General features: G+C 41.2%; 1 protein-coding gene across 1 annotated transcript in view; it reads right to left on the reverse strand.

The window, feature by feature from the left end:
- The window catches only part of LOC132817324 (contactin-associated protein-like 5), a 1293865-nt gene that overhangs the window by 1096585 nt on the left and 170785 nt on the right, over positions 1-26495 (reverse strand). The window contains exon 3 of the mRNA XM_060827734.1: positions 14989-15182. Coding sequence (XP_060683717.1) covers positions 14989-15182 — 194 coding nt within the window. The remainder of the gene's footprint in view (positions 1-14988; positions 15183-26495) is intronic.

Raw genomic sequence — 26495 nt, forward strand, 5'->3', positions numbered from 1 at the left:
GGTGAATTCAAACTAATTTAAAGATCTGACAGGTGAACAGCTTCCCAGTACTTATGAACAGATATTTTATATTTGTCTGAGATTGCGTTTCAACTTGCGTGCAAATCAACTTGCAGTTGGCATAAAAATAGAACTCATTTGCAATCTGCCTGTGATTAATGTTACATCAATTGCAAATTTTACATCTAAAATTAACAGATTTTTGTCATTCTAATATTTTCAGGAATATGAGGCAATGGTGATATATGGGGTAGGGAAGTGAAGAAAAAAAGAGAGCCAAGAAGGATTTGCAGTAGCCAAAGGAAATGTAAAAGAAACCTTTCCAAAAGCTGGTGTGTTCTCTCCCTCTCTCTTTCTCGTCCCTCAGCCATTTCACTCAAGCAACCTCTTGTTGCAAGACCTTGATCTGCTTTGCCACAGTGGAGACAAATTTAAAAAAGACACTGAAGAAAATTTAAGGGTAGGGTAAAGCATTGCAGCTTGTTATACACTAGCCTTCATGTGAAACCATATTGCTATAATCTTCAACCAGCATTTATATTCCAATCACCTCTCCCAGCAGATTCAGCACCGGCCAGTCAGAAACTTTACCTTTGATTTATTTGAAGTGATATTCTCAGTTCCAAAGTTCCTAGGTTGATTTGAAGGAAATACAAATTACTGTCAACAATTTGTTAATGTTTTATATGACAGGATAAGAGCTGTTACTGTTAACAGTTTTACACTCTTGATTGTAGACCATGATCATCTTTAATTTCCCTCATCTCTTTACCACCTTTGAACTGGAGGATGCTGTTGTGTGCTGTACCTTTCTATACTGGGCTAGAATGTGCTATTACAGTACAGTTAAAACGAACAACTTTTGCTGTTAGTTAGAAATGGATGGTGCAGCAACTTCAAGTAAGCAGCTGATATAGTACATTGTTGAAGGGGATCGTCTAAAAGTTGAATTGCTCTACTCTAGCAACACCTTTTGGTAAATGAGAACTCACCCTCAGCCTCCATTTTTTTAAACAAATGATACTTTTTTTTGGTACTTGCTGCTGGTTGTATTAATTCATGAAAGAAGTATCAGTGCTTTTGCTATTGTGACATGATAAGAGTTAATTGCTGTAAGTAAGTTTGTCTTGCTTGAAATATTAATTGTGAATTTTGCCAGGTTGTGAAATAAATTTTCTCACTTGTCTTTTCTTTTTCTTTCTTCATCTAATCCTTTATTCCCTCTCTTTACTTTGGTTTCCATATCTGATTCAAACCTGTTTAATTCAACCCTCCTCTCAGTCCAATCTCTACATCGTTTATCCTAATTTATATACTCCAATGGTTAATAGGTTTCCCGGTTTGCTTTTGTGGTCATCCAGGCGCAAGATCTTTAATTTTGCATGTCAGTCCTGGTAAAATTATTGGCAAAGAGTGTTGGAACTGTTAAGTACAAGTACAAGTGCTAGCCTAACTCATATCAGATAGTGTTCAATAACCTGACCTTGTAACAATTACATCCTGATTTTCCACAGTGCTTCATGCGTCATCAAGCTAGTGCATTGTAAAGTGATTTGGTCCTCACTGTTTGTGTTGTAAGCATTAGTATCTCATTTGTGTATCTTTTACCTGTTATGGTCAATCAATCCCTTTTACTGTGGACTGCATTCCCCTCAATATCTGCATTAATCATTTATTTGCACTGAGTTCTTGTGAACATCTTTTGCATCATCCTCCATCTTCAGTGCTCTTCTTGGTTCCATCCTGCTAGCTTACAGAAATGTGGCAAATACAACACACCAAAAAACCCATGATCCTCTTGTGTTGGCCAAAGAGCAGACCATCCAGACAAATACCAATTTCCAGCTCAGCAGTACTCTGTAAATTGCAGCTCGTCAAGTATCTTCTCAGTATTTTTTCAATGCAATAAGAATTTGTGATTCCAACACAGGTTCTGGTGGTGTGTTCCATGTCCCCACCATTTTTTAGGTGAATATAACTCTCCCTAACTCCCTTGTCAATCAGGGTAACCAATCCTCTCAGGGGTTTGGGGCTCAGGGACACATTGGACACCAGCATCCGGGAAGAGAGGAGGAGATGAGTGGCAAGACAAGACTGTGGAAACACAATGAGAGTATGAAGCACGTGTATGCTGTGCAGCGTGATTGTTGAAGGTCATCATTGATTCAACGGTAGACAACAAAGACCATCCCAGCAGTGAACAACACAGGCTCTAGTATAACTGCCCCAACTGTCGGGCGGCTCTGTAAATATTTGGTCAGCCTGTCTATAATCCTTTAATCAATTACTTCCCCTTCATTATTAACAAATATTTGCTGAGGAAATGGTCTCTGCCCAGCCACTCCGTCTCTCCTGGCTTTTGCCTGCTCTCGGGTGCTCAGGTAGGACATGGCTGCCATCTGCCTTTGCCACTGGCACCCCTCTGGAGGTGGTAAACATTGTTGCATTTTCTGCCTTACACGAACATAACAACGATACTTAGAGCTCTGGTAACTCAATTAGTTGGGTTCTTCTACTTAAATGAAATGAAGCCACAGAGGCCAATTAATTTTATCTGAAGGACTACATATATCTCCTGCTCAATGATTGCCCATCTCTCTTTTCGGGGGTCTAGACTGGGGTGATGCTAGAAAAGCACAGCAGGTCAGGCAGCAACCGAGGAGCAAGAAAATCGATGTTTCGGGCAAAAGCTCTTCATCAGGAATAGAGGCAGGTTGCCTGTAGAGTGGAGAGATAAATGAGAAGGGGGTGGGGTTGGGGAGAAAGTAGCACAGAGTACAATAGGTGAATAGGGGTGGGGATGAAGGTGACAGGTCAGAGAGGAGGGTGGGCTAGATAGGTGGAAAGGAAGATAGGCAGGTAGGACAGGTCAGGAGGGTGGTGCTGAGCTGGAAAGTTGGAGCTGGGGTGAAGTGGGGGAAGGGGAAATGAGGACATGGTTGACATCTCTCTCTTTTCACCCATCCTTGTTCTGTAGATTGGGATTTGGGCTTCCACTGGGTTGGTCCAGTCTTATGGACAAGGTAATGCCGTGGCCTGCCATTGCCTTCTACAGGACGGCTGACAAGTGACACCCCCACTCTGAACGAAGGATCCTAATCCGAAATGTTGACTTTCCTGCTCCTCTGATGCTGTCTGACCTGCTGGTTTTTTCCAGCTACACATTTTATCGACTTTCCCGCTCTTACTGCCTGCCATCAAAGTATATTCAAAGGATTTACGGACTATCAATAAACTTGTTTTGTCACATTATAAACCCACAATCCAAGATCAACAAGCTCAAGCATGGGACTCAAAGCCAGAGGTAGGGATAGTGGTATTGTGATACAGATTTTCTACCAATCATTACACGTGTATCAATGTCTCTCCCCACCTCGTGGTATACAGCAGTTTCAGCCATGCATCCTAAAAGGTACATCACAATAAATGTCACAAATTGACACTGAGCTCAATTCCTGACCAATCAGCTCATTTGTATTCAAGGTTAGGCAGCATCCAAGGAATAGGAAATTCGACATTTCGGGCATAAGCCCTTCATCCTGATGAAGGGCTTATGCCCGAAACGTCGAATTTCCTATTCCTTGGATGCTGCCTAACCTGCTGTGCTTTAACCAGCAACACATTTTCAGCTGTGATCTCCAGCATCTGCAGACCTCACTTTTTACTCATTTGTATTCAAAACTAGTTGGGTGACAGATTTCCAAACTTGTTTTGAAACTCCTCTCCATGAACACTAACTTCCCTCCACAGAAACTGGGTGATCTGCTGAGCATTTATAACAGGTTTTATTTGCATTAAAATTAACTTCATTGACTGCACTTTGGACATCCTCAAAAAGGTATGGTCAATGGTTGCTAAATCTAAGTTAATGGTTTGGATAAGATATTTCACCTTTTTTTTTAAATAGATACACTCACTTAGTTGCCTGCTTAAGGCCTGTGAAACATAAGTGATCAATGATTCCATTATAGTAATATTTCTGGTCAACTTCTCAAACATTCAGAATGGTTGATCTTGCCAACAAATTACTCCTTTTAATATTAAGGGACTCTACGACAAATATCAAAATGTTTCAATTGTTTTTCCTAAGTTCACAAGACCTACTCACATAATAAAGCCAAGACTTTGATTGCTGGCCCTTCATTATTTTAATGTTGCTTGGCAACGTTATCCACAAGTATAAAAACTTACTTTCATGCACACCTTGCTAAGAGTCCCATTTCACCTGCTTCTATAACACTACCAGATGAATAACCAAAAGCTTCCTCCAACCAATCTTGTCAAAACTAAAGCATTACCTCCCACAAATTACCTGCATGTCTGCAGTTCCAGATCATACTTCTGGTTTGATCTCACTTCTGGCTAAGCTCAAGGTGAAATAAAAATTGGAAAGAAATGCAGATGCAGTGAAACAGAAACAAAAACGGAAATTGCTGGAAAAACAGCAGGTCTGCCAACATCTGTCCAGTGACCTTCCTTCAGAACTGTACCTAACTATCTTGTCTCAAATTGGGGGTTTTAAAAAGGATTAATGGAAGAGCACCAAGACATTATTTTATCTGTAACTTATGCTCTCAATGGACTGTCACAAATCACTAGTATTTCATACAGACTTATTTTGCTCATTTAGGAAGAGGGAGAAAATGAGGACTGCAGATGCTGGAGACCAGAGACCAGAGTTGAAAAATGTGGTGCTGGAAAAACACAGCAGGCCAGGCAGCATCTGAGGAGCAGGAGAATCGACGTTTCGGGCATAAGCCCTTCATCAGGCTCATTTAGGAAGAGCCCAATTTCAAGTCAAATGTATGTTTGAGAATTGCCATTCGATAATCTTGCAGCATATCATGTCGAGTAGTAAAGCATCAAGCCACTGCAATTGGTAAACAAATCCAGTCAGTGTGGTTCTACCTTTGATTTGTTTTCACTCTTACATTGCTGATGCCAGAACAGAATAACAGAGCACACTGCGAGTGTAAGACAAGAGTAGTCAGGCTTTAAGTCTGATTTTCATTTTTATTGATCGAACATAAATGATACAGAAGCAGGCAAACCAGCGCAGCAGTAAGAAATCATCTCATTCAGTTTTAGGCATTATTGAAGAATTGTCATTGATTAATGTGAAACAATTACAGTGTACAAAATTGTGTTTTGCTCAACTACATTGCATCTCAACGTTTTCCATTTATTCTATTTCATCTCCACAATCTTTTTCCTCTTTTCCCAGAAGGTTTGAGCTCATGCTAAAAGCAGTTCCAGCTGGACACTGAATTGCCTTTGTCAGGTTAACCAATTCTCAGTAGACGAAAGCAAAGATTACTAACTGATACTCCTCCTCTATTTACCAAATCAAACTAAAGCACCCCATGATCTGAAAATGCAATTCAGTGCAGAATAGGAACTGGGCCTATGGAATGAGCTGCCAGAGGAAGTTGTGGAATCTGGTACAATTGCAGCATTTAAAAGACAGCTGGATGGGTGTATGAATAGGAAGGGCTTGGAGGGATATGGGCTGGGTGTTGGCAGGTAGGACTAGATTAGGTTGGGATATCTGGTCGGCATGGACGAGTTGGACTGAAAGGTCTTTTTCCGTGCTGTACATCTCTGACTCAGTGACTCTATGACTCTATTCGTATCCACATCCAGATGACTTCTCAATTTTGTAGTTGTACCAGCCTCCACCATTTCCTCTGGTAGCTCATCAGAGGGTGGTGGTGGAGGGTTGCTTTTCAGACTGGAGGTCTGTGACAGTGGTGTGCCACAAGGATCGATATGGGGCCCACTGCTTTTCATCATTTACATGAATGATTTGGATGGGAACACAGGAGGTATAGTTAGTAAGTTTGCAGATGACACCAAAATTAGAAAAGTAGTGGACAGCGAAGAAGGTTACCTCATATGACAATGGGATCTTGAGCAGATGGGCCAATGGACTGAGGACTGGCAGATGGAGCTTAATTTAGATAACTGCAAGGTGCTGCATTTTGGGAAAGTGAATCAGAGCAGGACTAATACACTTAATGGTAAGGTCCTGGGGAGTACTGCTAAAAAAAAAGAGAGAGAGAACTTGGAGTGCAGGTTCATAGTTTCTTGAAATTGGATAGTGAAGGCGGCATTTGGTATGCTTGCCTTTATAGGTTATTGCATTGAGTATAGGACATGGGAGGTCATGCTGCAACTGTACAGGACATTGGTGAGGCCACTTTTGGAATAGTACAAGCAATTCTGGTCTCCTTATCAGACAGATGTTGTGAAACCTGGAAGGGTTCAGAAAAGATTTACAAGCATGTTGCCAATATTGGACTTCTCAATTTTGTAGTTGTACCAGCCTCCACCACTTCCTCTGTTAGCTCATTCTATACACGTACCACCCTCTGCGTGAAAAGGTTGTCTCTTTTATATCTTTCTCCTCTCACCCTAAACCCATACCCTCTAGTTTTGAACTCCTTTAGCATGGAGAAAAGACGTCTACTATTCACCCCAACCACAAGCCTCATGATTTTATTAAACTTCTGTACGGTGACGCCTCAGCCTCTGATGCTGCAGAGAAACAGCTCCAGCCAGGGAGAGGCTGAACTGGCTGGAGCTGTTTCTCTGCAGCATCAGAGGCTGAGGCGTCACCGTACAGAAGTTTAATAAAATCATGAGGCTTGTGGTTGGGGTGAATAGTAGACGTCTTTTCTCCATGCTAAAGGAGTTCAAAACTAGAGGGTATGGGTTTAGGGTGAGAGGAGAAAGATATAAAAGAGACAACCTTTTCACGCAGAGGGTGGTACGTGTATAGAATGAGCTAACAGAGGAAGTGGTGGAGGCTGGTACAACTACAAAATTGAGAAGTCATCTGGATGGGTATACAAAGAGTCATAGAGTCACAGAGTCAGATATGTACAGCATGGAAAAAGACCCTTCAGTCCAACTCGTCCATGCCGACCAGATATCCCAAGCCAATCTTGTCCTACCAGCCAACACCTGGCCCATATCCATCCAAACCCTTCCTATTTGTATACCTATCCAGATGTCTTTTAAATGCTGCAATTGTACCAGCCTCCACCATTTCCTCTGGCAGCTCATTCCATACACGCACCACCATCTGAGTGAAAATGTTGCCTCTTAACCCTCTTTTATATCTATCTCCTCTCACCCTAATCCCATGCCCTCTAGTTCTGGACTCCACGCCCCAGGGAAAAGACTTTGTCTATTTATCCTACCCATGCCCCTCATAATTTTGTAAACCTCTATAAAGGTTACCCCTCAGCCTCCGATGCTCCAGGGAAAACAACCTCAGCCTGTTCAGCCTCTCCCTGTAGCTCAAATCCTCCAACCCTGGCAACATCCTTGTCAATCTTTTCTGAACCCTTTCAAGTTTCACAACATCTTTCTGATAAGAAGGAGACCAGAATTGCACACAATATTCCAACAGTGGCCTAACCAATGTCCTGTACACCCGCAGCATGACCTCCCAACTCCTGTACTCAATATTCTGACCAATAAAGGAAAGCATACCAAATGCCTTCTTCACTATCCTATCTACTTATGACTCCACTTTCAAGGAGCTATGAACCTGCACTCCAAGGTCTCTTTGTTCAGCAACGCTCCCTCGGACCTCACCATTAAATGTATAAGTCCTGCTAAGATTTGCTTTCCCAAAATGCAGCACCTCGCATTTATCTGAATTAAACTCCATCTGCCACTTCTCAGCCCATTGGCCCATTTGGTACAGTCCTATTGTAATCTGAGGTAATCCTCTTTGCTGTCCACTACACCTCCAATTTTGGTGTCATCTGCAAACTTACTAACTATACCTCTTATGCTCACTTCCAAATCATTTATATAAATGGTGAAAAGTAGTAGACCTAGCACCGATCCTTGTGGCACTCCATTGGTCACAGGCCTCCAGCCTGAAAAACAACCCTCCATCACCACCCTCTGTCTTCTACCTTCAAGCCAGTTCTGTATCCAAATGGAGAGTCCTCCCTGTATTCCATTAGGTGTAATCTTGCTAATCAATCTCCCATGGGGAACCTGTGGAACACCTTACTGAAGTCCATTTAGATCACAACTACTGCTCTGCCCTCATCAATCCTCTTTGTTACTTCTTCAAAAAACTCAATCAAATTTGTGAGACATGATTTCCCACACACAAAGCCATGTTGACTATCCCTAATCAGTCCTAGGAAGGGTTGAGAGGGATCTGGACCAAGTGCTGACAAATAGGACTAGATTCGGTTAGGATATCTGGTCAGCATTGATGAGTTGGATGGAAGGGTCTGTTTCCATGCTGTTCAGCTCTTTGACTCTATCTGCATGTTTCTTAATTTAATGCCCATAGCACCTTCTGTCATGACACACAAATGTCAGGCAATGATCATCTCCAACAAAAGAAAATCTAACCATCACCCTTTGACATTCAACAGCATGACTATCTTTAAATCTTCCACCATCAACACCCTGGCAGCAACCATTAGCTGGAAAGTAGAGCAGCCATATAAATATTGTGATAGCAAGTGCAGGCCAGACACGTGTGTGCGCCAGACAGTGTATAGTGAGGTCACCTGGAGTGTGACATGAACGCAAGGTCCCCATTGACGCCATTCTCATCCTCAGAGGATATCAGCTTCTGCTCGGCCACTCTGTATTGCTGCCTATCCTGAAATCTGCCTTGTAGGATGGGCACCAGAAGATCAGAGGCTGAATTTCCCGGACTGCTGATATGTCCCCCGACTGGGAGGGAATGTCCCTGTCTGGTGATTGTTGTTACTACAACAGATGAGTGGACACTGCACATCTGCTTGGTCTCGCCAATATACCATGCCTAGGGGCAACCCTTGCCTGCAGGGTATGAGATAGATAATGTTGGCTGAGTCACATGAGTACCTGCCGCGAACTTGGTGGGTGGTGTCCCCATGTGCAATGGTGGTATCCGTGTCAACACTCTGATACATCTTGCACGGTGTACAGTGGTGTGATTGATGTTGTCCTGAAGGCTGGGCAGTTTGCTATGAACAATGGTCTGTTTAATGTTTGGTGGTTGTTCAAATGAGAGAAGTGGAGGCTAAAGGAAGTTCTTGGCAAGATGCTCATCCTCACTGATAATACGTTCATGTCACACAATACAGGTGACCCCAGTACCCCCCCCCCCCCCCACCCCCACACACACACTCTCTCATATGCACACACATTCCCCCACTCATTCCCATACACACGCCCTTGCACAGGCTTACACTCCACCACATTCACTCACACACTTTACCAAGCTTTCACACACACAACATACACTCTCTTATGGGAACTCACACGCACGCACACACATAAGTCTACGGGGTGAATTTGTATTTGCAGAAATATATTTGTAAATACATTCTATTTTGCTTAAACTGTAGGTAGTCAATGCAGGCAGTCAATCCACGTAATATTTTGTAAATTCCACTTTGGAAATCAAACCAGTCTGACTCAAGATTAGGAGACAGACAGATTCTAACCTCACACCTTTCATGCATTGTCTAAGCTGAGATGTCACCTATTTTTTATATAAAACCTTAAGTTATCTCGAGAATATGACTTAAAAGAAGTTCTGGGATTTGCATATCAATGAACCAAAACCTGCAGCCCATTCTAAAAAATGGAAGACTTAACAACAATCTAGGTTTGTTCAATATATCAATTCAGTTGCATGACACTGAAATCAGTTGCTATAAGTTCTGTGCCTTATGGTCTTATGATCCACAGCTATCTGATGAAGGAGCGGCACTCTGAAAGCTAGTGCTTCCAAATAAACATGTTGAACTATAACCTGGTGTTGTGTGATTTTTAGCATTTCAAGAAGACAGCTCACCATCACCTTCTCATGGGTAATTTGGATTGAGGAATAAATGCAGGCCCAGGCAGCAATGCCAACAGCCCATAACTGAATGAAAAACAACTGAAGTTTTGCACATCAAGACAATTTATTATTATTAATAGAAGGGTTGATAAATACAGTTTTTTTTATATATACTCCAGTTGACAGGAATAATGCTCTGGAGACAGGTTCAATTCCCACCTTGGCACCCAGAATCAATCAGGAATAATATGCTTGCCTCATGTGACTCACAAACATAAATCTTTCTTGATCAGTCAGGGAAGCAATGGTTAAAGGGAAAGAGCAGGATGTGAACAATGTCACGATTTGGAGATGCCGGTGTTGGACTGGGGTGTACAAAATTTTAAAAATCACACAAAATGACAGATTAGCCATGATCCTGTTGAATGGCTGTCGGGGCCAAATAGTTTACTCCTACTCCAATTTATCGTGGTCTTATAATAAATGAAAAGCCATTTGAGAAATCTGGTTGCTCTACTCTGCTTTTCCTACATTTCCAGACCCATAGTAATGCAGCTGACCCTTACCTCCCTTCTGAAGTAGGCTGGTTATATTAAAGCAGCAGAGAACAGTGAAGTCCCTCTGGTATGCCCACAGCATATGAACTGACCTGTCCAGCATTAATGCGGCTTTTTGAAGAAAGTCCATTGTAGCATTTAACTGCTAATTATACAAACCAGCAATTTCTGAACACTGTCATGATCCAATTAGAACAGAAAAATCTCGAGACAACTTTTTATTAGCTGTTTCTGGTTATTGACTTACTGCCTGAAGGGCCTTCACTGAGGTTTGAAGTTTATCTCTGAATATGTCACGTTCATGTTAATGTTACCTGTGCACGGTTATTATGTGTTGCATTGAAGCAGTTGGCTTCTGTCAATTCAAGTCAGGAATCATCCAGTCTGCCTGAAGGCTCATGTCTCTGAGACCTCTTTTCTGTGTGACAGAATCTCTCTTTCTAACTCCATAATAATCAGAGACATTTCAGAGGTTCTGGTCACTTTGTTAGCTGTGCAACATTTTGAAGCTTCAGTTGCTTTCCTTTCAACTGAACCAGCATAATGTTTCTTTCTTATTTCCCTGTCATGCCCTGGTCTTCGCTGAGGGCAGAATTTCTTCAGCAAATTGTGGTTGCCATTGCTGCTTCTGTAATTCTTTACTGGTTCAGAGAAAGAAAAAAAAAGACAACTTTAACTTTTATTACCTTCTTCAACAAAAGGGATGGCTCTCCTCCAAAGGGAAAGCAGAACCTTCACAAATAGTGCCACATGCAGCTAACAGAATCAAGGGGGATGGAGAAAAAGCAGGAGTGGGATACTGAAAATGCAAGAACAGCCATGATCATATTGAATGGTGCTGCAGGCTCGAATGGGCCAAATGGCCTACTCCCATACCACTTTGTATGTTTACAGGTTTCTAGGAGTACAGGAAAGTCTAGTGTTCTGACTCCACTAAATGGACAAGACACGCAATTTATCCCTTCTCTGTCAATAAAGTTGTCATTGCTGGTCATCTCCATCTTTGACATTTTTGCCCTTGTAGCCTCTGTTAAGGGAATCAAATGACCTGCACTATCTCCCAGTGCTCCTAGAGGTGGAATTTCAGTCAGAACTGTTTCAGGGTTCACTAAATTAACTTCAGAATCTTTAAGATTTGCTCATTCAAGAGTGTTTAAAGTTACACCAGCATGTCTTTCCAATAAAAGAGGCACAGTGATTAAGAATGACATCCAACTTTCTGCAATTGCTATTCCACTGCAGCAACTAAAGATAAAAGGTTGATTATTAATTCTTTTTTTAATTAAAAAATTGGCTTTACATTGGACACAATTTTTCATGCTCACCTCATATTTCAGATTGCACATACATCTATTTATTTACAAGATTTTTCTGACTATCTTATGAAGAAGAATTGCGTGTATGTTAGGCTTTTAACTCTCCTCATTTACATTTAATTCAGATATTTTGTAACCACATTGTCTGGTCATACTGCCCCTTTTGAGTACAAAATAAATATAAATATAGTTTGCCTTAGTTATGATATTTTTTTTCCCATGTTTTCTTTACACGCAACACAACACAATTGAACAATTCAAATCCAGTACCATTGCTGTCGAATCATGTGAAACTCAGGTCAAATCAAACCAAAATAATCTTCAAACCCAGTGCAACAACCTATCATGATAAAACTATTCTATCAATAATACACTCCAAGTGAGTGAAATTGTTTCAAATAAGTGGGGCACAACAAAACAGTCTCAGATTTGATGAACTGAACAGTTCAAAGCCAGTACAATAGTTCAAACTAGTTTTAAGAAATCAAATCCCATACAACAAAAGGATCATGACATTAACACGCTGAAGTAAGTTAAATTCTGTTTCAGTTGTGAGTCATTCCAGCGTGTTTCAATGTTTTCCTGGATTCCACACTGCTCTCTGAGACACCAGGAACAATAGCCTTGCCTATAAATTATGTTTACTGCTGAAGTGTGTACTCAGTACCCACAGGGAAAGCACTGTGTAGTGATCACTTTCAGATAAATTTTATTTTCATCAAGGAGGATGTCAGTGCTGGGAAATGAAATACTTCTCGCACCCAGTGTTAGGGTGATGCATTTCATAGTGCAGAATCCATTAGGGTTCAGTGTAGGATAATGCCTTCACCAGCTGAACCAACTGTACTTCTTATTCCCAAGTTGTCAATTCTGTGAACTGTCCTTAAATCACACCAGTGTCTATTTTGTTCTCTATTCTGCAGCAGCCTTGACTGCACTGAGAGCATTAGTCTGTGACAAATTCTGACACTATTGTTTTCAGAATGCTGAGGATATGAAATCAGGGATTCCCTTCGTCCTACACAATCCCAACATTCAAACTTTTATGTTAGTCACGGCTGGTGCTGAAGCAAGTAGCCAAGGTAAAAGGAGGCAGCATCTATTAATCCATCTAATCCTTTTCAGCTCATCTATACTGATGCATGGTCTTGGTTTTGCATGTTGGAATCTAATAAATTGCAGGATTTAATATTTCATGGATACTGCGCAGTGATATTTCAAGCATATATTCCACTGCCTGCATCCTGCATCTGGCACTGTGATCCAAACAATTTTTAGCAAATACAGTCTATCTTTCTTAATCTACATAAAATTCTGCACAACCCTAGCTTGCAGTCTAGGTTCAGCAATATTCACCAGATTAACAACAGACTAGTCAAGCAAAACTGAAAATGCTTTCTGAAACAACATGATTCCAATATCCTGAGCTTCCATGCATGTACCATGCTAAGTGAACGGTGCAGGTTGCAATTAACAGGACAAAAACCTTTTGTGGTGCTGATAGTTTGGCAAAGACACATCTTAAGTCACTGACATCCTCCTACCAGGTTGCCCATGTCATGTTACATTCATGTTAAGTGTGATAGACATTGTTTTGTAACTGTTAAGTGCCGCCTTCTCGGCCTTTAATGTAGTGGTCAGAAGTTGGATTTACTCCCAACTTCTTTGTATCTCTTTCTTTCTCTCTTACCCCTCACACCCCACCCCCTCCCCCTGACTCCACTCCCTCACCCTCTTTAAAATGTGACTGAAAATGGTCTGGAGGTTAGGTGCCAGGATTGGAAGGGCTGCTATTCTGAATTTTAATTTCTTTATTTTTCAAATTTTTGCCTATGATTTTATACTTTTGTGCCTAAGATGATATTATAGATCTGTAATGCTGTACTTTTAATTTCTTCACTTTTCTATTTTGTTTTCTTTCCTTAAGGATGTGTACTTAAGAATCGCTACTGAGGTGCCTTTGTACAGAAGATGGCATCATAAGTGGAGGCTTTTTCACTGTACTCATGTGCATACATGTGATAGAAAAGCGAATTCTAATTTTGATCACACTTCTTTTCTGTCTATCATAATATCTTTTTGCCCATACCATATCCAATTTGCTCCTTTGAAGCACTCAAGTTGGGAGAGGGGTGGAAGGAGGAGTTTGATGAGATTAAAAGTGTTGTTATATTAATATTTACCATCTTCTAAATTAAGTACATTGTCATAAACCTTCAATTACCTTGGCAAGATAAATCAATCAAGTCCAACCTAAAAATTGAGGGTAGGAGGCACTTGATCTATACCACTTAGTCCTATACTGGTACAGTACAGAGGTCCAAACATACAGAAAGAAATAGGGATATTAGTGGGTATTCATAGGAATTGGAGAGCTAATAAGGACCATAGTGATGTAAGAACACTGCCTAGCCAATCATCTGTGCAGGTATTGGGTATATTTCCTTCAGTGGTCCCCCACATCTGTGTACGCACCATCAAAATTTCAAGCATCTAGATAAAGGACCTGCCTGTAAAAGTGTCTGTGTATGAGTCTGTTTGTAAATTGTAAAAGATATCACTTCAGCAAAATCCCAACATAAATTTCTTATTCATAAAAAAACACGCTCAAATATTCGCCATCCACACTGGATGTCACAGCACAAAATAATGTAATGGCTTCAGGAAATATTTTGGCAAGCTGTCAGCAGAGAAGTATACCTTGAACAACCAAGGCTGAAAGTGATTGAGCATCTCTGTTAAAACCCAGAAACAGAGCCTGTGATGTATTTCTAAATGTCTTGGAATCATGTTCACACTCCCACCAAATACAAGGCACCATAATGTGCAGTTCAGGTTTTTACATAAGAGTGTAAGAGTGTGTGCACAAGATGGAGTGTGAGTATGTATAACTAAGATAAAAAATATTGTGTGCAAGAGTGACAGAGAGGGTGTATGTGAGACAGATAACACATGCAAGAGAGAGAGTGTATGTGAAAGGGAGCGTATGTGAGAGAATGTGTGTATGTGAGGGAAAGAGAAAGAAATAGTGTATGTGAAAGAGAGAGAGGGACACACACACACACACACACACAGAAAGAATGTGAGAAAGTGAGTGAGAGATTGAGTCTGTAAATCAGTCAAAATACGGAGGTTGATCTATTTCATGCACTAGTTGCTTCATAAGAATTCAGAACACATTTTCTGGTATTCTTTGTTGTTAATCTTGAAACATCTCATCCATAATTGCTATTCCAAAATAAATCAAACATTCCTTATATTTACACAGACTTGCAATAATTGCCTGTAAATTGCCTACCCATGTGTTGTCTTCTTGGCGATACTGCTTCCAATTTCTCTCAGTGTCACTGAACATTAGCACATAACTCGTCACCCAGTCTGAGCTCCCATACCGGCCCTGGGTTGCTACAGCGGTGATTTCTGTTCTCTCACCAAGGTCTATCTGTAACCATTGGTATTTGTCAGAATCTCTTGGGGACCATCCACCTGCTCCTTCAAGGGGAAAGAGTTGAGAAAAAAAAACAAGTTACCAAATGACCAGGATATAAATATGACAATGTTCAGACCTTATATTTCTCAGCTTCTTGGTGAAAAGATTCATGATTAATTTATTAATCTGCGGGTGAGAAAACTGATATGGACCATTGAAGAGCCAAAGTTCAGATTTAACCTTATGATAGAAGCAACTTATACCCGGATTTAAGTCTCATCATGTTTGATTTTATTCAGAGCATCAGGTTTGCAGAAAATAAGGTGTTTTATGATGAGGATTTGTAGAAAAGATTGTCCATTCTCTAATGTGGGCAGCACAGTGGCTCAGTGGTTAGCACTGCTGCCTCTCAGCACCAAACCCCAGGTTTAATTCCAACCTCGGGTGAATGGTTGTGCGGAGCTTGCACATTCTCTCTGGGTCTGCGTTGGATTCCTGCTGGTGCTCTGCTTTCTTTGCACAATCCAAAGATGTGCACGTTAGGTGAACTGACAATGCTGGATTGCCCATAGTGTTCAAGGATGTATAGGTTTGGTGCATTAGACAGAGAGGAGTTTGGGTTGGATGCTCTTCAGAGGACTGGCGTGGATTTGTTGGGCCAAGGGGCCCGTTTCTACACTGTAGGAATTCCATAATGTGAATTATGCAATATTCCCAACATCAGTTCAAGTTCAAAACATTTGAGTCAACTACTTTATAACAGCTTATACATGGCAACTTCTAAGAATGAAAGTCAGAAGGTTAAGACGTTTATTTCTTTAAAATTATTCATTTGTGCAGGCATCACAAGCTAGACCAGCATTTATTGCCCATCCCTGAATTGCTTAGAGGGCGGTTAAGAACCACTTACATTGCTGTGGTTCTGTCCTCACATGTAAACCAGATTAGGAAAGGATCATAGATTTGCTTCCCTCAAGGACATTAATAAACAATAAATTGGACCAGCTTTTTTTTTAAAAAAGTCATTTAATTCAAATTTATTCATCTGTGATGGTGGAATTTCACCCATATCCGTTGAATATTTTCTGAGGCCTGGGTTACTACTTCAATGACATTACAACCACACCACCACCACCACCTCCCCAGACTGGTTTATCAATTCCCACCATCATCCCAATCACCTGGAAAGATTTACAAAAGATTGTAATTTCTCTATGTTAGGCAATGCCTTTCTCAACCAAATCCTTTAGCCTCTATGTGGTCCATATCTTTATTTATTATCTTTTCATGTACCTGTTAAAATGCCTCTGAAGCATTGCTATTTGTATCTGCTTCTGCAACCCCATCTTACAGCACATTCCAGGCATTTACCACCCACCTCTTACATCCTGTTTAAACTTTCTCCCATTTACCGAGGTCCTGTAGTAATTGACATTTTTACACTGGGGAAAAAGACTCCATCTATCCATGACTCATCAGGTCACCCCTCAGTCTCTGGAGTTCAAGTGACAACAAACAGGAGTTTGTCCAATCACTCCACATAGCTAAAAATCTCGAAACCAAGCAACAGCCTGTACCGTCTCCAAAGCTTCCACATCTTTCTGGTAGTGTGAAGTCAGATCCGTACATAATATTCCATATGTCTCATAACTAAAGGCCTATACAGCTGCAAGACTTACTAATTTTTAAATACTCCTTGCTCTGACCACTGAAGGCAAGCATGCTGAAAGCCTTCTTGACCACCTTATTCACTTGTATTGCCAGCTTTAAGGAACTGTGAATCTATACACCAAGATCTCTTTCTATGTTAATGCTTCTAAGAGCTCTGTCATATACTGTATACTTCCCTCCTGCATTAATTTTCTAAAATGCATTTGTCTGCATTAAATTCCATCTTCAATTTCTCTGCTCAACTCTCCAGCCTATTGATGTCCTGCTGTATCCTCTGAATCAGACTCACTATCCACAGCTCCTCCAAGCTTATCAATCTGCAAATTTACTAATCAGGCAATTACATTGTTTCCCCCAATCATATATTAATTACAAACAACAGGAGTCATAGCACTAATCCCTGAAGAACACTCTTGGTCATAGATTTCCAGTCAGATAAATACCCTTCCACCACTTCTCTCTACCTTCTATGATCAAGCCAGTTCTGTATCCATCTGACCACCTCACGACAGACCCCATCTTACTTCACCTTCTGTATTAGCCTGCCATGAGGACACTTGCCAAAGTCCACGTTGACAACATCAAGTGCCCTGCCCTCATCAATCATCTTTGTCACTTCTGCAAAAGGTCATTAGCACTCAGCCTTGTAAAAGTGATTGCAGAGTGAAAAGTAAGTTACAAAACTATGATGAAAGCATGTACCAAATACATACCCAAAATGCTATTGATAGAGAATCAGTTGAGAATGTTCAAGGCACATTGATACCAAAACTGAAACATCATTCAAAGCAGTTCCACATCTTACTTTCATAATGAAATTATCAAGCAAGTGTGAACAAAATGCAGAATCCTTGTGGGATTATGTTTTGCCCAACTTTTCTGTGGAGTCAGTTTGGACTTCCACATCCAACTTGAGGTGGTGCTGCTAAACTGGAGGTGTGCGATGGAGGATTAGTTGACGAGGAATAGGTTAAGTTGAACACAGGCAGGAAATTGTTATTTAATATTGTGTTGAGGTGGGGGACTAAGTTCAATCATGCGATGCCACTCAATGTGCCTACATGCCATGTGGCAGAGTGTAGACTTTCCTCAATTCTTCATAAAAGCGTGCATCAGACTGGTACCTGCAAGGCAAGCCTGGCTTGCTTCTTGACATCATCAAAGAACTTAATCATACCACATTTGCACAGGTGATACAAACCTAATCTACTCAAGTTATTTAACTCTAACAATTACATGCGCTGACGGGATGTGTTAATGACTGCCAACCAACCTCTCGTATACCAAACATTAACTGTTTTAAATGCGTAGAACATCACCTCTCCAGTTTGTGTGCTATATTATCAGGTCATTATGTGTATCGTTTCTTTGTCAATCCAGTCTTTACTATTTTTTTTGTATCTGATTTGACCTTGACGTCTCTCCATTCAATTTGCCTTTCTGCTCAGCCTTTCAGTTTCATGGTCATCATGAATGAAACTGGCCTTTTATTCCAGATTTATACAATAAATCAAATGCAATTCCCCTGCTGTCATACTGGGATTAGAATTCATGTCTCCACATTATCAATACTGGTCTCTCGATGTGTAATCCAGCAATATTACTGTGCTGCTATTGAACCACTGTGCTTTATAGATGAACTGTTCTTTTCCTGCCTTCTAATAATAATACAGGTTCACAGCACAAGGTTTTGTACATTAGTGTGCACTTGTTTTCAAATAAGCTTCATGTGATTGTCACAACCATGACTAGGGGGCGGAACACATGCTGGCAAATACAGATGACATTAGAATGAGAGGCTAACAGAACAAAAAGATCAAGCAGAGGCAAAACAAACCATAAAAAAGTTAAAATATTGCACAGCCTAGACAAACAAAAAAAGGACAGTTTCAGGAATCTAATCTATTAATGACTTCAATGGAATAATTTATCCAGCTTTCTCTATTTTCTTTCAGTCATTCATGGTCATCACTGGCTGGGCCAACATTTATTGCCCATTCCTAATTGCTTAAGAAGGTAGTGCACAGCTGTCTTCTGAAACCACTCCAGTCCATGTGTTGTAAATTTGCCTCCATGCTGCTAGGGAAGGAGTTAAAATAGTTGAATTTAGGAACAGTTGAAAATAGGAACGCCAACATATTTGGGTGTATGGCTTGGAGAGAAAATTGCAGGTTATAAGATTACTTACAGTGTGGAAACAGGCCCTTTGGCCCAACAAGTCCACACCGACCCGCCGAAGCGCAACCCACCAGACCCATTCCACTACATTTACCCCTGCCCCTAACACTACAGGCAACTTAGCATGGCCAATTCACCTAACCTGCACATTTTTGAATTGTGGGAGGAAACCCACGGTTATGGTGTTCCCATGTATCTACTGTCCTTGTGCTTGGAGATGTTAGTAGTCAGGAGTTTGGAAGGTGCTGTCTGAGCAGCCTTGTAAATTTCTGTAGGAGATCTCCTAGAAGGCAGACCCTGTTGCTACTGAGCAGCTGTGATGGAGGTAGTGGATGCCTGTGCATGTGATGTAAATCAAGTGGGCTGCTTTATCCTGGATCATGTTGAACCTCTTGTGTTGTTGGACCTGTGCCCACCCAGGCCAATGGACAGCATTACTTCATACACCGAGTCAGAGCTTTAACAGGACAAAGTGGCCCCTCAGTCCCTTGTGCCTGTGCCATTATCAAACTTCCATCCATTCTAATCCCATTTTCCAGCGCATTTCCCATAACCCTACATACTATGACATTTCAAATGTCCATCTGAATAGCTCTTAAATATCATGTCCTATCTCTTTGACAGTGAGTTCCAGATACCCACAACTCTCTGGATGAAAGGAAGATTCCTCAAAATCCCTCTAAAACGTTCTGCTCCTTACCTTAAAACTGTCCCTTTGGTCATTCACCCCTCTGCTAAGGGGAAACATTTCTCTCTATCTACACTGTCTGTGCCCCTCAGAACCTTGTATACTACAATCCGATCCTCCTTCAACTCCCTCTACTTTTCGGAAAACAATTCCAGCCTATCTAGTCTCTCTTCATAGCTTATCCTATAGCATCAGCCTGGCTGCTCAAATGCAGTTAGATTTCTAACTTGGCCAAAACAGCAAGGGATGCTGGGTACATTGGCCAAGTAAAGCTCTGAAATCCCAACGCCCACACACTATACACAGTGTAAACACAGTAGCCAGGTGCTAATGGCAGTAGCATAATGTACAAGGCCACAGTTATCCTGGTCAGACATAGCCCAACAACTTATCCACTAAACAAAGGACAAGCCAGACAGAAAGGCACCAGATCCTGCTACGCAAAGAAACTTACAGTAGCAGGCCATCCAAAAGTCTCAAAGTATCTCCCTGGTTGGCCAGAACCATAGAAAATTCCAGAAAACCATCCAAGAGGTATAAAAACAGGGTCCACCAACACACCTCACTCTTGGAATCTCTGAAATCATCTGAGGCCTTCTAGGGAGACCAACATGGTAAGAGACAGAGATCAGCTGACCATCGAGAGAGAGAGGAAAGAAGCAGCTTCACAGACCCAGAGACAGAGCTACAGTGAGATAGCGACTGCGTAAATCTACGAGACACTCATGAAGAATTGTAAAATTAAGGGGCCAAATAGGGTTAGAGAATGTTCAGTATTGATGGCTATTGTAACATTGTTCCCAATAAAGTTGGGATGGTTTTGCACTGGTACTAGCTTTTGTTTGTATTCATTGGACCACTTCAGTATTGTGGGACACCTGGGCAAATTCATTCATAACCTTCTAGTCGGAGTTGTTTAAATTATTTTAAGGAGAGACTAGACAACAATCCAGAGAATCTCCTCTGAACCCTCGTTAATGCAATCACATCCTTCACATTGTATGGCAATTAGATAGCACACAGCACTACAGTTGTGGTCAAAATAATATTATATACAGTTCCATCATAAACTCCTTGCTCTTACATTCAAAGCTTTGAATAATAAAGAATAGTATCCCATAGGCTTTCTTAAGTGCACTATCTAACTTATCTGTGGACAGGCATATCAAGGTCCTTCTGATCCCTCAGATCATTTCATTCAATGTGTATTTCCTGGTCCCCAAAATGCATCCCAGGCTTTTCAGCATTAAATTCTATTTGTCAAATGTTCAGTTTAACTGTCCAGCCTGTCTATGTCATCCTGTAGTCTAAGGCTTTTTTTCCTCACTATTGGTTACACCAATTTTCATGTCATCTGTGTACGTACTGATCATACTGCCTACATTCATGATGAAATCATTAAATGTACATAATAATTGATACGGAGGAGCCGGTATTGGATTAGGGTGGACAAAGTTAAAAATCACAACACCAGGTTATAGTCCAACAGGTTTATTTGGAAACACTAGCTTTTGGAGCGCTGCCCTTCATCAGGTAACTATGGAGCAGGACTATAAGACACAATTTATAGCAAACGATTTTGCTGTAAATATAATCTTTTGCTATAAATTCTGTGTCTTATGGTCCTTCTCCATAGTTACTTGATGAAGGAGCAGTGCTCTGAAAGCTTATGCTTCCAAATAAACCTGTTGGACTATAACCTGGTGTCATAGAGTCATGGAATCATAGAGATGTACTGCATTGAAATAGACCCTTTGGTCCAACTCATCCATGCCGACCAGGTATCCCAACCAAATCTAGACCCACCCGGCCCATATTCATCCAAACCCTTCCTATTCATATACCCATCCAGATGCCTTTTAAATGTTGCAGTTGTACCAGCCTCCACCACTTCCTCTGGCAGCTCATTCCACACATGTTGTGTGATTATATATAAAGTTAACAATGAATACCAAGGGACCCAGCACCAAACTCTATGGTATGCCACTAGATACAGGCTTCTACTCACAAAAGCATTCTTCAACAATTACACTCTGCTTCCTGCAACTAAACCAATTTACCAAATTTCCTTGGATCCCATACGGGACCTTTCCAAAAGCCTTACTGAAGCCCAGGTAGACTACATCCAGTTCACCATCCTTACTTACATGCCTGGTCACCTCTTCAAAACATTCAATAACATCTGTTCAACTTGATCTCACTTTTACAAAGTTGTGTTGACTATCCTTGATTAATTTTCCTGTTCCTTGGATCCTGCCTGACCTGCTGCGCTTTTCCAGCAACACATTTTCAGCTCTGATCTCCAGCATCTGCAATCCTCACTTTCTCCGCCTTTATATTAGACACAAGGACTGCTATTGTCATTATTAAATAAAAGGACTGATGTCTCATTATTAAACACGAGGACTGCTATTCTCTATATTATGCACATGGTTGCTGCTCTCTATATTGGACACAGGGATTGTTGTCCTCTCTTACATCTATCGCTTAGATTTGGTTTCCCGACCACAGATGTTAGACTCACTGGCATGTAGTTTCCTCATTTATCCTTACCACGGTTCTTGAATAATGGTATCATATTAGCTATCCTCCAACCTTCTGACACTCCTCCTGTGGCCAAAGAGGATTCGAAAATTATGGTCAGAGCGCCTGCAATCTCCTCACACAGCAGCCTGGGATACATCTCAACTGGTTTTGGGGAATATCCACTACCACATCCGGCAAAACCACTAACACCTCTTCTCACTCAATGCTAATTTGTTCAAGCTTATCACCATCCCCCTACTTGATTCGATACTGTCATTCTCCAGTACTCATTTCAATCCTCAGCAAAGTCTTCTAACTTTGAACACAGATTTCTATGGTTGTCCCAATTCCATCCCTAATTATTCTCTTGGCCTTAATATACTTAGAAAGCATCTTCAGAATTTCTATAATGTTCATCATCCAATTTCTTTTATTCCGTTCCCTCTTCGCAATCTTAGTTTCTTTAAGTAACCCCAAGCACATTCTATATTCTTTTATGGCATTCAATGTTTTGAGTAGCTTTCTTTTTTTTTCTGCTTAATAAATCCTGCACGTACCTGGATATCCAACGTTCTCCAGACATGTTTATCCTGTTCTTCAACTTTATGAGAACATGTTGGCACTGCACTCTCATGATTACCCTTTTGAGTAGCTCTCACTGCTCTGATGTGTACTTTCTGGTGACTTGCTGCTCCCAGTCGACTTTGGCAAGACCTTGTCTTACCTTATTAAAGTCAGCCTTCCTCCAATTAGTAAATTTATTTCCAATCAACTTACCTTAAATTCATTGAATAATGGCTACTCCTGGCTTGTAGATGGTGGTTCAGTTTTGGTGGGGGAGGTTGAAGAAATGAACTGTGTGTTGCAAGACTCCTGGCTTATGACCTGCTCTTGCAGCCATACTGTATACCCTTTACTTTTAGTATGTATATGTCTGTTCCGGTTCAGTTGACAGTCGTTGGTCATGCAGAACATTAATGATGGGGATTTGTTGATGGTAATGCAATTGAATGTTAAGGGATGATGATTAGAGTCTCTCTTGGTAGAGCTGGTTATTGCTTGGCATTTGTGTGGCATAGATGTTACTTGCAGAAAGAGAGGACTGCAAAGGCTGGAGATCAGGGTTGAGAGTGTGGTGCTGGAAAGGCACAGCTGGTCAGGCAGCATCCGAGGAACAGGAGAATTGGCATAAGCCCTTCATCAGGAATGAGGCTTGTGGCCATAGGAGCTGAAAGATAAATGGGAGGAGGAGTGGGACGTTGAGGAAGGTAGGTGAGAATGCAATAGGTAGATGAAAGTGAGGGTGAAGGTAGAGAGGTGGGTGGAGTGGATATTTGGGAAAAATGATGGACATGTCAAGAGGGCAGTGCTGAGTTGGAGGCTTGGGACTGGTATAAGGCAGGGGAAGGGGAACTGAGGAAACTGGTGAAATCCATATTGTCAGCTCAAAATTGAGCATCTTCCAGGTTTTGTTTCATTTAGATATGGGCTGCTTCTGAGGAGTCATGAATGGTGTTGAACACTATCCAAGGAACATGAATATTCCTATTTCTGACCTTGTGATGGAGGGAAGGACATTGATGAAGCAGCTGAAGATGGTTGGGCCTAGTGCACTAACTGAACAACTTCTGCAGAGATGTCCTGGAACTGAGATAATGGACTTCCAATAACCATGACCATCTTCCTATGTGACCCCATCAACTGAAGTGCTTTCTTCTGATTCCCGTCAACACTAGTTTCATCGGATTCCTTGATGCCACACCCAGTCAAATAAGTCCTCGATGGCAATATTAGTCATTCTCATCTCAGCTCTGGAATTCCGTTCTTTTGTCCATGTTTGAGCCAAGACTGTAACGAGGTCACTTTGCTGAGGATTAAGAGTTGACTGATAAGGCAGTAGTTGGCCTGGTTCGGTTAGTTCTGTTTTTGTGTATAGGACATATCCAAGTGACTTTCCACATTGGCGATCGATGCCATGTTGTCGCTGGATGGAGACAGTTTGGTTTGGGGTGTGGCAAGTTCCATAGCATCAGTTTTCATTATTATTTCTAAATGTTGTCAGGTATGAAGACTGGTATGTATGATACTGGAGACCTCAGAAAGAGGCCAAGATGGATCGCCTGATGATGGGCTTTTGCCCGAAACGTCGATTTTCCTGCTCCTCAGATGCCGCCTGACCTGCTGTGCTTTTCCAGAACCACTCGAGTCTTGACTCTGATCGCCAGCATCTGCAGTCCACACTTTCACAAAGATGGATCATTCCCCGCCCCCACTTCTGGATGACGACTATAGGATAATTAGGTGCATGCTTTTGAATGAAACAGACTTGATGGGCTGAAGGGTCTTTTTCTAGGTGCGTAGACCATAAGACCATCAGACAAAGAACAGAAATTAGGCCATTGAGCCCATCAAGTCTGCTCCACCATTCAATCATGGCTGATAAATTTATCTACCCTATTTTCCCACTTTCCCCCGCAACCCTTGATCCGCTTGACAACCAAGAACCTATCCATCTCGGTCTTAAATATACTCAATGACCTGGCCTCCACAGCCTTCTGTGTCAATGAATTCCATAGACTCACCACTCTCTGGTTTAAGATGTTTCTCCTTATCTCCATTCTAAAGGGTCTTCCCTTTACTCTAAGACTGTACCCTCGGGTCCTAGTCTCTCCTACCAATGAAAAATATCTTCCCAACATCCACTCTGTCCAGGCCATTCAGTATTCTGTAAGTTTCAATTAGATCCCCCCCCCCCCATCCTTCTCAACTCCATCAAGTAAAGACAGAGAGTCCCCAAAATTTCTCATTTGTAAACCTTTTTTGTCCTGGAACCATTTTTGTCAAGCTCATCTGAACACACTGCAAGGCCAGTCTATCCTTCCTGAGATATGGGTTGACTTCCGATACTCTTTTATTACAATTTTGTCAACATGCTTTGTATTGAGGTGCTGGGTCTCTTATACTTGAGGATGAAGATATTTATGTAGCCTCTAACGCCACTGAGTCATTTATTTTCCTATTACAGTTCACGACTGTGAATATGGCAAGTGTACAGAGCTCAGATCTGATCTGTCAAATTAGATCTGATCTGTGGAATTGTAGAACTGTAGAATCTTCCACTCATGTCAGTTTGCAGTGACCAGTCAGCATTTCCAGAGAGAGGATATGATCTGGCTTAAATGAGGTCAAGAAACACAGATGTTGAGGTTTAAAATTAAATCTGAAGTGAGTATGGCAGAAACACAGAAGAAATGCTGAACTTGAGACCTTTACTGTCTGAATGTGCGAGATGTGATATTTAATTAAATATGAAATTTATAATCCCAGTCTGCTCCTAAACCACTGACACTGTCAATTGAAGACAATTTGATGTCTTGTCTGACTAAAAAAAGTTCATAGAAAATTAATTACAATTTTTTTCTGCTGGAACAAACTAGTTGAACAACCAAAAGGATCAAAAAGGAAATCATTATAAAAAGGATTATTGAATCTGAGAGATTGAAAGAGCATTTGTATTGTGCAGACGCAATTCAATCTTGTTCACTAATGAGTGGTTACTCCAATAAGGCACATTAGTTTCTTCAGTTTTATATCAGAGCAACCAAGCTTTCACTGAAATAATTGCAATTTTTTTTATAAAAAGCATATTTGAATGCTGGTGAAAAGTGAGTGGAAGGTGAGGTGATGTCCAAGTGGTATTATCAGTGGACCATTAACCCAGAGATCCAGGTAATGTTCTGTGGGGCCAGGCTTGAATCCCACCGTGGCAAATGGTGGATTTTCAATTGAATGGTAATCTGGAATTAAAAGTGTCTAACGATGACCATTATCAATTGTCAGGAAAAATAAAACAACTGATTCACTAATTTTGTTCAGAGAAGCAAACTGCCATCCTTAGCCTGGTCTGTGACTCCAGACGGACAGCAATGTAGATGACTCTCTAATGCCCTCTCTGCAGTTAGGGATAGGGCCAGCCAGTGATGCCCACTTCCTGTGAAGGAATGGAAATAAAAGGCTCCAGAGCTTTTTATCTTAAATGTAAATTCAATGTACACTCAAATGTAAATTTCAAACAAATCACAACAGAAGAGAAAGGAGATGATGTAGAGGTTGCCATAGAGAAAGCTGAATGTTCTGGTAATTCAAAAAAAGCTGCAAGGTTTGAAACTAATCCTATTGTTTTCAGAGAACAGGTCCTTGTGTACAAATGCATCTTGTTCCCACTAAGGAGCTCTACAGTGGAGTTCAAGCCCCTTAGTCAAAGGGTTAATAACGAGGGGGCAAAAGTTGACAGTGAAAGGCAGAAGGTTTA

The sequence above is a fragment of the Hemiscyllium ocellatum genome, chromosome 7 (assembly GCF_020745735.1).
Source record: "Hemiscyllium ocellatum isolate sHemOce1 chromosome 7, sHemOce1.pat.X.cur, whole genome shotgun sequence".
NCBI lineage: Eukaryota > Metazoa > Chordata > Chondrichthyes > Orectolobiformes > Hemiscylliidae > Hemiscyllium > Hemiscyllium ocellatum.